The 14,308-nt window shown below is 39.1% G+C and overlaps 1 protein-coding gene across 1 annotated transcript in view; it reads left to right on the top strand.

Annotated features, from left to right (window-relative positions):
* The window catches only part of LOC128850242 (A disintegrin and metalloproteinase with thrombospondin motifs 6-like), a 74,568-nt gene that overhangs the window by 47,319 nt on the left and 12,941 nt on the right, over positions 1-14,308 (top strand). Inside the window, 2 exon segments of the mRNA XM_054053236.1 lie at positions 8,512-8,641; positions 10,765-10,819. Coding sequence (XP_053909211.1) covers positions 8,512-8,641; positions 10,765-10,819 — 185 coding nt within the window.

Genomic DNA, 14,308 nt, shown 5'->3' with positions numbered 1-14,308 from the left:
ATTCTAATCAACACATTTAACTTCTGTCCATCTCTGAACATAACTGTATTCTAATGTCTTTTTGTCTAGGTGTATGTTACATTTAAAAGCCATCTTAAAAGAATATCAAATTTGCAAGTATTTAGACACCAGGAAATGACAGAATTAAGGATGACTATGAAATCTTAAATTGTTTTCTGTGGTTGTGGCTGTTCTGTGAAACAGGGACCAGTTGAGCAGGGACCATTCTCTGATCCCGAGGCTGTGTCACAGACTAGATCATGTCCACTCCACTCTACTTAGATCTAGTTATCTCTAAATCAAACTGACTGTATCTGCATTACATAGTATTTGGCCAAGTCTGTGACTCTGAAAACATAGCTATTACTTGGTGTACACTTTTTAATTCAAAGTGTCTAAATGGAAAAAGTGAGAACTGTGTACAGCCCACCAGAGTGGTATGAATTTGAGGATATGTGTTGAATGTCATGAAGAAGACCACAAAGGCTAGAGCAGCATTTTGGCAGTGCAAAGTTTAAATAATTTTGGAGTATTGTATTTTGCAGAAGTGTCCGAACTTTGTGCATTCTCTTCTTAATAGTCTTTTGAGAGCAATCCACTGCATTCAGCAATTCCTAGAGCTGCCTATAAGTCTTGTCTTGCAGAAGGATAACTGGAGCAGTCAGGAGCCAAGGAGCAAGCTAAGAGCAACCTAAAATCTTTATTATATGCTAACGTGCTGTCTTTTCCACTGGACTTCTATCTTACATTCATCTCTGCGATGCTGATGAGTCACATCTGAACAGTAAAAGCTCTTTAAATTTTAAAACAGGAACTCTATTCAGGGCCTGTCTCAGTTTTGTAGAATAGGAGAAGCATGCTGTAAATAGAATGGTAGGAAGAAGGTTTCCTGCTTACAACAGCTCAGTGCAGTGTGAGAGCTCTGAATTCCACTCCTGCCACCCTTGTGTGATTCTCATGTGATACTGAGTAACTCAAAGCGGACATTATCTAATTATCAGCTCATTGTAATCTGGATACCTCTCTGAAATGTCTGAGCTCTGAAGCATGCAATTAAGTTCATCAGATGTGTGTAAAGCGAAGTATTCTGAAAACTCAGCTGGGCATCTGAAATCAATGGACTCTTTCCACATTCCACAGTAGACATTATTTTTCATAGAGGAGTTTAGGAGATAAAGTTTGTGAAACAAACAGTTGCATGTTTAGATTGCTTTAAAAAAAAAAAAAAAAACAGAAGGAAATTAGTCCTTCTTTAATGAGAGCTAGAATAGACTAGTTCAGTTAGAAGGGACCTACAATGACAATCTATTCCAACTGCCTGACCAATTCAGGGCTGACCAAAAGTTAGAGCATGTTAGTAAGGGCATTGTCCAAGTGCCTCGGAAACAGACAAGCTTGGAGCATCGACCACCTCTCTAGGAAGTCTGTACCAGTGTTGGACCACCCTCTCGGTAAAGAAATGCTTCCTAATGTCCAGTCTGAACCTCCCCCGGTGCAGCTTTCCCACACATCCTCTCTCTAGCTACCAAGGAGAAGAGCTCAGCACTTCCCTCTCCCCTTCCCCTCCTCAGGAAGCTGCAGAGAGCAATGAGGTCGCCCCTCAGCCTCCTTTTCTCCAAACCAGACAACCCCAAAGTCCTTAGCTGCTCCTCACAGGACATGCCTTCTAGCCCTTGCACCGGATTTGTTGTCCTCCTTTGGACACATTCAAGGACCTTCACATCCTTCTTAAATTGTGGGGCCCAGAATTGCACACAGTACTCAAGGAGAGGCTGCACCAACACTGAATACAGTGGGATCATCACCTCTTCTGACGAGCTGGTTATGCTGTTTGATGCACCCAGGATGCGCTTTGCCCTCTTGGCTGCCAGAGCACACTGCACACCCATGTTGAGCTGCTGTCGACCAGCACCCCCAGATCCCTTTCTGCAGAACTGCTCCCTAGCCACTCCTCTCCCCATTTATACTTGTGCCTGGCAATACTCCATCCCAGGTGCAGAATCCAGCATTTGTTCTTGTTTAATTTCATGCCACTGATGATTGCCCAGTGCTCCAGTCTATCCAGATGCCTCTGCAAGGCCTTTTGTCCCTCAAGAGAGTCAACAGCACCTCCCAGTTTGGTATTATCATCAAACTTGCTAATGGTGCATTCAACTTCTTGTATATTTACACAAGATTGTGTATTTAGTAGTGTCATTCATGTTGAAGGAGAAAAGAACAAAATATTCCATAGTTGCTCTGCAAGTGAGCACTGTATCCTCTACAGTAATTAAGCAAAAACCTTATGTCCAAAATCTGAGTTTTATTTTAGTATTTTCTTGAGTTTTTCTAAAAAAGAGAGATTACCTGGTAACAGACAATTCTCTTCTTTTCCTGGATTCATGTACTCATATGTAGGTTAAGAAAATAATTTCATTCATTTTTAATATCTGTCTCTTCATGTCTGTTCTTAGGCTTGGAAATTCAGGATTGCAGCTTTTCTTTTTGTATGCTAGAACCAATATTTTCTGTATTGAAAATTTTTTCTTTAAAATACAAATGTATACTACCTGAGATAGCCTTTCCTCTCTGGGAACATTATATAAAACTGAGCTACATGTATTCTCCATGTTGTTTCCCTTTCCTGAAAGTTCACTGATTACTGTTCTACTCTGCATCAAGATTTTTTTGGAAGGAAAGTTTGTTACTGTCTTGTATAGAACTTTATAGCTTGTGGCAGACTTGGACAAGACTACAGGAAAACAATGCCAGAGAATACCAGAGAATACCAGAATGTGCAGTCCAAGTTCATCTAGACAGAGAAGAGTGAGAGAGGAAAGAATACAGGGAATTTAGAAGGGAGGGAGGGATGGATGGATGAACAGCTTGCTGGAATTCAGAGAAAATGCATGACAACAACAGAAGATTTTTTTAAAGGACATGATTGTTTAATTATTTAATGAGAAAAATCTAAGAAAGAGTAAACTAGAATGCATAGAAATAGGAAATAAAACAATAAAATGAAGGCTGGAAAGAGAAGAAGAAAGTGCTAAAACAGAAATGGGTGATATATATCGCTTACAGATCACGGAATTGCAGTTTATTTACTCTCATGCCTGTCTTTCCTTATATATCTTCACCCAGATCCATAAGTATTCTTAATAAGAAAGTGTACTGCTGGTGGTATTGTTCAAAAAAAATCCTTATGTCTATTTTTACTTTTGTATACATTAAAAATATACTCCAGTAAGTGCATACCTCCTTTTTTATTTTCTTACATGCTTAACAGAATTCTAGCAATAAATGGCAACAAATGACAGCATTTATTCTCTGGAATTTACCAGGTGCCCTAAGCATTAATTTAATTCATTCTATTAGTCTTTTGATAATTTTAAACTATTTTTTCAAGGCCCACAGGGCTTAACCAAAGTGTAGTTGTTGTCTGGGTAAAATCTGTGCTTCCACACTTTTACATTTCTTTTTCTTGACTTAAAGTGAGAATCTGAATTTTGTTTCTGAGATGTTATTTTAAATAACACTGGAATTAGACAGCAATGATGTACAGTTTCTTTAATGCATACCTTTTTCTTGTATCACAAATTGCATACTGTGTGGCAAGATGCTGCAGAACATTTTAAAACTGGATTAACATATCTGCCTGGCATGGATTAAAGATTCTTCACTGTGTGAGTGAATAGTGGTGAATGCTGTCTTAGGTGTAATATGCTACCTGATCAATGTTCAATAAATATCATGGCTGGTTTAATTTTTTTTTTTAAATTGAGCACAAGGATACTTTGTGTTCATGGTATTTCAGAATACTTTCTTATTGCATAGCTCCTCAGAAATTAATTTACCGGGGTTGCCAATTTTTACCCAAGCCTGGAGGGAAATGTGTCTGATACGAGTAGGAAACTTAGTGAAAACATAACATTAATATCTATGCTATCTCAGAAATATATTTGAGTATCATTAAAATGTTTAATTATAAAGTGTGTATAAATTATTGGTTTTTAAGCAATTATATTTGAGGGAAATTTGTGGGAAACTTCTTGTTTTGAAAAATTGCAAAAGAAATACTCCGGCTCAGGTTGTCAGATCTGATTTTAATTATTCTCATCTGTTGGCAGTGTTTGTCTAGATTATAGAATTTAAAGTGAATCATCTTGTCACAGCTTCTCAAATATTTAGATCTTCCACTTATTTGTCAAGAACGAAAGGAAGAGATTATAAAGGAGAGCCTAATCTGGTAAATATTTTCTGCTCTTTGTCATACTGCAATTTATAACTTTTCTCTACTGAATAAAGGAGTAAAGAACTGAAGAAAATCATCTCTCATTCTGTGTGTGTGTATAAAAATATAAATAACAATAACATTGAAGTACTGATTTGAAATTTGAAGATGACTAAATATCTAGAAATAAATGACAAATTAGGTAAAGTGTAACATGATAGATCATGCTTGACTAGCCAGATATATTTGAATATATAACTCATTTTCTAGACCAAGAAAATGTAGCAGATTAATTCATCTAGGTTTTAATAGGACTTTTGTTATCACCTACATTTAATAAAGAATTAGAAAAGATTAGCAGACAACAAGTAGACTTAAAATGTAAATTACTGGGACAAAAGTCAGTGAGTCTAGCGGGCTTCTTAAAGACCTTTGACATGACTCATCAGACTTCAGTTTTTCTTGTTCTGATTGTAGCATAAAAAGTAGAAAGCTCTGATGAAATTTGCTGACAATGCAGCACTAGGAGATATGGGGAAGACTGGGATATGTTGTAGTCATGATAAAGGCACACCGATTTTAGGATGTATTTCTTTTAAAGTATTAAAGATACTAACTAGATAAGGCACTACTAAAATCCCTCTAGAGTATTGGGCACAGTTTACATTGTGACTGAAATAAGCTCAAGTGTGAATGGAAGGGCTGTGAGACTGACCAGAGGAATGGTGTAGCTAACAACACAGAGGCTGCAAGAGTTGACTTAGTTAACAGAATAAAGTTACTTAAATCAGAAAGATCATTTTGAGTTTAAAAATAGTATTATTTGGCAATTAATGCATCTAGAATGGAAATGAGAATGCTTATAGTAGTCAAGGTGTGAAGTTCAGAGACAAAAAATGTACCTGTGTTTAAGGTGGATCAAGATTTATGAAAGGGGCTATGTTCTCAGCAGAAGAGTGTTGCTTCTTGTTGTGTGTTCCAAGTTCCTGTATTCCAAGTTTATTTAATTGCCATTATAGTGTAAGATCTCACTGAATTTCAGCTTTATATAATTTCATATAGTTGAAATATTAGATGCTGAGAATACTGTGAATTGAGCATCTTTGCGTGAAGCTCTAATAAAATCTTTGATATGTGATGGATGAATATCTGAAAGACAATATCTGTGTGTTAACAGCTATCTGTGTGTCCCAACAGCTATGGGGAGGCATGTGCTTCAGGCCCTCATGCTAATGATTTGAGTTGTTTCTCAATTCCAACTGGACCTAGCTATCCTATCTGGCAAAATGTGGGTTTTTTTCCAACATGTAAAGCACATAAATTGAAAATTACCCCAAAAAATTAGCTTGCTCATGTAGATTTGTATATGTAGGATACACTTGGAAAACAGTCTGGCAGTCTTCTGTGCTGTTTAGTGATACCCAGTGTTGTCTAATGTTGTGGCATCCAGATGTAGAAAGAAGAGCAAATGGAAGAAGCTGATTGGTTTACCTGGCTCACTTGCAAGACATCTCATATTAATCAATATGTTTTTCATAAATAAAGCTTACTTTAAAATTATTATGATAACCTGAGATGTCAGATGTGAAATGATTTTCAATCTGATTTAAAGCACCTACTTTCAGAAGGTTATGTGTAGCTGTAATCAAAACGGAGATATCCCAGCAGCAAAGCCTATGGACTTAGGTACTGCAGTAAAGACTTCAGCATTAGGCATCTTTGGTCTCAACATAGTTAATTGTGGAAGAATGGCTCGGTGAATGAGGGCATGATTTAATAGCAGTGAACAATCCAGGGTTTGCTGTCTGTAGCTAGGCCTGACCTTGAGATAAGATAAAAGGGAGTAGAATACAAGAATGTGGAATCCAGCACGGGAAAGTCCCGAAGAGTCGTGATGAGAACTATGTATCTGCCCCTTTCGCGTGCTCAAGAGCGTCCGGCCAGTTGTGTGACAGCACAAGGCGCGTGAACAGTGGGACATAACCAATTAGGATTTGTTTTGTTAGCACGTGCATTATTAGGATAAGTATATAAGAAGTGTAAGGTGTATGAATAAATGAGAATGATCATACTCATATTGAGACTCCATCGTTACTCTGGGTCTGCCTCCCACTCCGACAGTTAATGATTTTGAGGTAAGGTGAGGAGGCAGGTGATTTTGAGGGTGGATACAAAGTTCTCATCTCCTAAATAGGCAGCCTGTAAGAAGCAGTATGTTGAGTGATGAATCCTACTCCTACTCTACTTGCCAGGAGCATGCACATTTGGGTTGAGGCCACACATAGAACATTTTTATGTGCTTAGGGTTTTCCTGAAAGTACTTGAATTAACAAGTTTATATTTTTACATAAGGGATAATACTCATATTTTGCAGGATGCCATGGCAATTATTAAATAGCAATTACCTGTATCAGACTGATAGATTTCAACTGGGATTATGTCTCCAGAAGTGTACTTTAACTGTGTGCTATAGAACAGTTGAGGAGTCTAAGAGGGATAGGGAAATGGAAGACTTTTTTTTTAATAAGCATTCTGGGACACAGTGCAACCAAGGATGCAAGATTCACGGGGCCAATGGCAGGAAGACAAGAAAAGGGCTTAATCTACTACCAGTAAATAAGAAATTAATCTAGCATAGGCAGGTATGTATTTTCACCCCTGCTCTCAAGATAGTTTAGACATTTTACTTCAGACTGTAACTGAATAAAAGCTAGAAATAATTTGTAGATTAGAAACCAGTCTTCCCACCTTAGCTAAAATAATCACTAAGTCACAGAAGTTAGTGTATGTTTATGGGAAGTAGGAATTCCATCATTGTTGAGAAGGAATTGTACCTGCTACTTCTGGATCTGCAGCCTCATAGGGGACTGCATGCCATCCTCAAGACTCATCAAAAAGGTTACCATTTTCCCCATGTCCTTTGCACATAACATCATAGAGACATTTCATGTGCCTCTGTGCTTAGACTGGGAGACTTCTGTCCATAACCAAGCCAAATTTAAGGCGTCTCAAGGCCTAAATTCCATATAAGTCTCATTTTAGGAACTGAAGTAGGAGATTTGATTCTTGTCCATACTGAATAACAAATGAAACAATCGCAAGGTAAGTTGTTTAGGTAGTTTAAAATGAGCAAAAGGACTACAAATGTTTGGTGAAAGAAATTCCTATGTTTTTAGTGGGTATTCAGTGTCTGAAAAACATTTTTACAATTAATTTTATTACTGCATATTTAGCTCCTATAAAAAGCTTGTCTTAAAATGAAAAGAGGGCTGTAAAGTTGGCAGATATTTGAAGTCAGAATGTTTTAATCCCTATTTACCTACATGCATTTCGCAATTTGGAAAAAGTTAAATAATTGCTTCTGTTTTTAAGGAAGGTATAGAGCTTTTTTGCAACTTTTATTATGCAAATAATCTGATTATTTCAGTAATCATGTCCAATAAGAACTGCATATGAATTGCAGATCCACAATATTTTTATGCTAAGCAAACATCATATCGCTTGTTCTAGAAACATGGGTGGTGGCCATGTGTTACCACTGTTTACTACAATACTCTGAGCTGCCCTGTTGTCTTATCAATGGTTCTTTAATGAATTTCTTTAGAACCTGTGTTCTAAAAAACTGGAAAATCTGCTTAATGTCTTACTTCATAATGTTGCCTTGGCAGTGACATGACATTATGTTTTGGGAATATTAATCAGTTCTGAACAGTTCTGTTGATGGTTAACAGTGAAAGAGGAATGAGAGTGCCAGACAAAATGAGAGTTCACAGAGACAAACTGTATCTTTCAGAATGAATAATGCTTCTAATTTTTAATGAAGAAAATGTTTATATGATAACATGTATAAAACTGCAACACTGTATCCCGTTCTTGCTGTTTTATTTTAAACCACAGTACATAAGCAATAATTCTGCATTGATGTGTGACCACATTCTATTTGGTGACATTTTCATTGGAAATTGAAGTGTCTTTTACTAAGAGAGGAGAGTAGACAGAAAATTAATTTTGTGCAATATACAGATAAAAACAATCTGCTAGTGAATCTATAATATATTGCCTTTGTTTTAGAAAACAACAGCAATTTAAAATCCTCTCTCAGTGGAGTGGCCTAAAATGGAAGGAAAATGAAAGATTTTGTGTGATCAGGAGCCATTCAGTCAACTGGAATTCACATACCTGGAGCATTCGGCCAATTAAAGTGGGGATAGTAAGATTAATAATCAGTAGGTGAAATACACTTTAATTCAACAAGTAGAAGAGCAAGAATCATTAATAGTGTTTCGTTTCATCCTAAGGTGTACAGAAACAAGAGGTAGTGTGTAAAAGGCTGGATGATAACTCCATTGTACAAAACAATTACTGTGAACCTGACAGTAACCCTCCAGAAAACCCAAGAGCCTGCAACACTGAGCCCTGCCCACCTCAGTAAGTTATTAATCACTAAGATGGACATCTGTTTTGCATAAATAGAAAAGTCTTTGTAATGCATAATAAATCCATTTGACCAAAAATGGTATAAAATTCTGATTTAGCATTAGGATCTTGTTTTATCAGACAGGATATTTGGGTTTGGGTTTTGGTTATGGTTTGTTGTTCCTCTGGAATCAATTGTGGAAAATACATAATTTGACCTAGAGGAGGCCTGGTTCGACTGAGGAACAGGGGTGTTTAAACTACACTAAGCAACTCAGACATTGTAAGTAAAAAGATACTAGCAAAGTATTTTCTTATGATGGAATCATCAGATGTGGTAATTAATGCTCAGAACAGAACTGGAGGGGCCATTCTTAAGGCAATAATGACCAAAGAATCTTGAGGTGAGGGGACGCTAACTTTCCCATAGATATTTACATTGCACACTAAATGTTTGCCAAATTTTTTAAGTATAGTATATTTAAATTTGGGTTAAAGTGTTCAGATAAGAAACGGCAAACATAGAATCTGCTTAGTAGACCAAACCATTTACTGATAATAGTTTTGTCAAACAACCTTTCTCTCCAGGATGCTCAGTGTTGTACGGTAATGCTGTGTGCCTTTAGGATTAAATGCATACTTGGTAAAGTCTGTTTAGTTTTGTTTTTAAAGTAGCTTTATGACACATATTGAAAAGATAATTAAACACAGAAGCTCATTTGTTCAAAAATGAAATTTGATAAGGACCTATAGCATAGCTTAATCTTACTACAAAAACAACTAGAATCTGCAGTGATATCTTTCACTAGAAAATAATTTTGACATATGCACAACAGTTCCTTCTTACATTTTGAGACAAATAATACAACAGTTTATTGATTCACAGGCTCTGATTAATTTAAGTTTCAGGATAATCTGTAGCTAATTCTAATTGGGCATGAAAATCATTAAGTGTAGATATTGCACAGTAATGGAATACTATGGTCTCTTTAAAATGTCTCTTAGAAACTATAAAACTGTAGCATGAAGGGCACCAGGAGGAAAGAGAAAATACTATTATATAATGCATTAAAATCTAACAGGTCTTCATGAAGACAGTTTCTTCTTTGAGTATCAACTGCTTCCCTGGGCATGGTGACAGGTTGCAGGATGGCAGAACAATGTCGTCTACACTTATTCCCCCTGTGCCATGTACCATACTAATTTTAATATAAAGTAAACAGAGGTGAAGCCATTATACTGTTCTCACCTTAAGTGTGTTTGAAGGTGGATGTGCTGTCTCAAAACCAGATCTAAATTATTGTCCCCACAGTCTATGTGTAAATATATGCTTATTCTGCAAGGATATGCATTTGATTTCTGTTTCTATAACACTGTTTAGTGTGGCTATAAGTGTCCTAACTAAACTCTCATGCCATGTACCCAAGAGCAGAACTTGGGAAGTGGTCATGTTTGGTCAGTTCCTTTTCACCAAACGTATCCATATCCCTTCCTTTGTGTGGTTTAATTATTAACAAATTAGTACTTTAAAAAGTAGTGTTAACATAGTTATTCTAACATAGTTAATTTTTTTTTTGCACTGACATTATGACCTTATTTTAAAAACAAGAAACAAACAACCAAACCCCTTCCACAAAGTAGGATACTTCTGCATTCTCCATCCAGTACAGCAGAGCCATTGATGAATATGGTTAAACTCAAGTTATGGTTAAACATCAAGATTCAGAAAGTGGATAGTGTGTATTAATCAGTATATGCATATGCTTGAATATGTCAGAGCAGTTCACAGAACTGTAGAATCATAGAATGGTTTGAGTTGGAAGGGTCCTTAAAGATTGCCATGGGCAGGGATATCTCCCACTGGATCAAGGTGCTCAAAGCCTCATCCAACCTGGCCTTGAACACCTCCAGGGATGGGGTAACTGATTTCTCTGGGAGACCTGTGCCAATGCCTTACTACCCTCACAGGAAAATATTTCTTCCTAATATCTAATGCCCAGTCAGCAGGGGTTTAGGAAAGGCAGGTCCTGCCAAGCCAACACGATCTCCTATGACAAGGTGATCTGCTTAGTGACTAAGGCTGTGGATGTGGTGTACCTGGACTTCAGTAAAGCCTTTGACACTGCTTCTTACAGGATTCTGCTTGAGAAACTGGCTGCCATTGTCCTGGACAAACGTACCCTCTGCTGGGTAAAAAACTGTCTGGATGGCCTGGCCCAAAGAGTAATTGGAGTTAAATCCAGCTGGAGGCTGGTCACAAGTGGTGTCCCCAGGGCTCAGTGTTGGGTCCGATTCTGTTCAATATCTTTATCAATTATCTGGATGAGGGGATTGAGTGCACCCTCAGTAAGTTTGCAGACGACACTAAGCTGGGAGGAAGTGTTCATCTGCTTGAGGATAGGTAGGCTCTACAGAGGGATCTGGACTGTCTGGATCAATGGGCTGAGGCTAATGGCATGAGGTTCAACAAGGCCATGTGCAGAGTCCTGCACTTGGGTCACAACAACCCCATGCAGCGCTACAGGTTTGGTGAAGAGTGGCTAGAAAGCTGCCTGGCAGAGAAGGACCTGGGGGTGTTGGTTGACAGCGGCTGCACATGAGCCAGCAGTGTACTCAGGTGGCCAAGAGGCCAACAGCATCCTGGCTTGTATCAGAAACAACATGGCCAGCAGGACTAGGGAAGTGATTGTGCCCCTGTACTCGGCACTGGTGAGGCCGCACATCAAATCCTGTGTTCAGTTTTGGGCCCCTCACTATAAGAAAGACATTGACAGTTTGGAGCGTGTCCAGAGAAGGGCAGTGAAGCTGGGGAAGGGGCTGGAGAACAAGTCTCATGAGGAGTGGCTGAGGGAACTGGGGTTGTTTAGCCTGGAGAAGAGGCTGAGGGGAGACCTTATTACTGTCTACCAACTACCTGAAAGGAGGTTGCAGAGAGGTGGGTGTTGGTCTCTTCTCCCAAGTGATAGGTGATAGGACAAGAGGGAATGGCCTCAAGTTGCACCAGGGGAGGTTCAGATCAGACATTAGGAAAAATTTCTTCTCTGAAAGGATTATAGGGCACTGGCAGAAGCTGCCCAAGGAGGTGGTGGAGTCACCATCCCTGGAGGTATTTAAGACAGGTAGAAGCGAGGGATATGAAGCGCTTAGGGATATGGTTTAGTAGTGGACAGGTATGGCTGGGCTTGATAGTTTCAAAGGTCTTTTCCAACCATACTGATTCTGTGATCCTATGATCAAGGTCAGTTAATTACCTTTGCTAGCCACTAATTCAAGTAATGCTGAACATCATTAAGTAAACTATTAAAAAATATTAATCAGATAAGCCTCATGACTGATCCTAGAAGATCTTTCCAGGTTGCATCTCTCTAATCCTAAACTTTAAACTTACTCAGTTGTAATCCCCCTTTCAAATACTTTACTGAAGCCCAGGTCAGTTAGAACTGTTCCACTTACTTTGTCTAAGAAAAAGAGACTATTAGAGTAAACTGGAATGATCTACAAATCATATGCCCATTATTCATTGTATCCCATTTTCCGTATATTTGTCTGCCTTTAAACAGCAAAAATTCTAAATAAATTATAAATCACTGCATAGTATGAAGAAGATTAATGTGCCTGTAGTTGCATATATCTCTTCTATGCACAGATGCTTCTAGCTCCAAGAATTGTTACAGCCTCTTGAAATTCAAAGAATAAAGAAGGAAGTCTACTAGCATCACTGTGAGCACCACAGCACGTGAGACATTCCTCCATGAATTTTTCCAACATGGGCCCATCCCACAGGCTGCAGTCTTTCATGAACTGCTCCAGCATGGGTCCTTTCCATGGGCTGCAGTCCTTCAGGAACAGGCTACTCCAGCGTGGATCCCCCATATGGTCACAAGTCCTGCCAGCAAACCTGCTCCAGCGTGGGCTCCTCTCCATGGAGCTACAGGAGGAGCCTTTTCCAGCATGGACTGTCCACAGGGTCACAGCCTCCTTCAGGCGCATCTACCTGCTCTGGCGTGGGACCATGGGCTGCAGGTGGATATCTGCTCCATCATGGACCTCCATGGGCTGCAGAGGGACAGCCTGCCTTGCCATGGTCTTCACCATGGGCTGCGGGGGAATCTCTGCTCTGGTGCCTGGAGCATCTCCTCCCCCTCCTTCTCCACTGACCTTGCTGTCCACAGGGTTGTTTCTCTCACATATTCTCACTCCTCTCTGCTGCTGTTCTTGTGCAGTTTGTTTTCCCCCTTGTTAAATATGTTATCCCAGAGGCGCTACCACTGTTGCTGATTGATTGGCTCAGCCTTGGCCACTGGCCAGTCTGTCTTGGAGTTGAATGGCACTGACTCTATCAGAGATGGAGGAAGCTTGTGGCATCTTCTCACAGAAGCCACCCCCGTAGCTCCCCCCTACACTAACAAAACCTTGATGAGCAAACTCAGCACACAAATTTATTTTTTCCCCATTATATATGTTGGGGTTTTTCTTACTTTGAATAAAAGTTAAATGTCAATTTGCTGCATTGCTCAATTGTTTGGTTTTGTTCCGTAAAGAATTATGAATGAAATGCCATTTTAGTAAGCTTTTATATCAAAGTACATTCTTCTAAAATGTGATGTGGACTTCTGATTTTTTTTTCTTTCTTTAATTTATCATACAGATGGGTTTGCTTGTCTTCTGAATCTTCTGTTATTTGTAACAGGTTTTGTAAATAATCTATTATCATAAACCAGATATTACTTCCCAGACTGTACTTGAATCTCTCTTTAGTTTTATTCGGGGTTAAGTTAAAATATTTTTTGGAACCAGTTCTGCAAAAAGCTGTTAACTTTATATCGTGAAACTTGTAAGTAAGCAGTTTCCTTCAGCAACTTTTCTCAGTGTAGACCAGGACCTCAGGAAACCTAGAAATTTCACAGTGAATCTTAAAATGTGTCATGTCCTACATGCAGAACAATATATTTTTTACCCTGCTGTTAGCCAGCATTTCACACAAGAAATAAATAAAGAGGGACAACAGAGAGCCCCTCCCCAGTTTTCCTGTAGGCTCCCTTCAGGTACTGAAAGGCTGCTGTAAGTTCTTCCTGGAGACTTCTCTAGGCTAAACAACCCCAACTCTCTCAGCCTGTCCTCATATGTAAGGTGCTCCACGCCTCTGATCATCTTGCTAAGGTACTCAACAACTTTTTTGCCTCAGTCATCATGGATAATGGCTCTCATCAACCCTCCTGGGTCATGGGACAGCAAGATGGTGACCAGGGGGGTAAACGTCCTCCCACTGTAGAGGAGGATCAGGTTTGTGACCACCTGAGGAACCTGAACATTTATAAGTCTATGGGACCTGATGAGAAGCATCCCAGAGCCCTGAGGGAATTGGCTGACGTGGTTGCCAAATCACTCTCCATGATATTTGAAAAGTCATGGCAATCAGGAGAAGTCCCTGGTGACTGGAAGAAGGGCAACATTGTGCCCATTTTTAAAAAGGGTAGAAAAGATGACCCTGAGAACTACTGACCTGTCAGTCTCACCTCTGTGCCTGGGAAGATCATGGAACGGATCCTCCTAGAAGCTCTGCTAAAGCACATGGAGGGCGAGGAGGTGATTAATGGCAGCCAGCATGGCTTCACCAGCGGTAAATCCTGTATGACAAACTTGGTGGCTTTCTATGATGTCCACAGCAGTGGACACGGG

The sequence above is a fragment of the Cuculus canorus genome, chromosome W (assembly GCF_017976375.1).
Source record: "Cuculus canorus isolate bCucCan1 chromosome W, bCucCan1.pri, whole genome shotgun sequence".
In the NCBI taxonomy this organism is placed as follows: Eukaryota; Metazoa; Chordata; class Aves; order Cuculiformes; family Cuculidae; genus Cuculus; species Cuculus canorus.
Note: the sequence above shows the minus strand (reverse complement) of the source record. Positions and strands in the feature narration are given on the sequence as shown.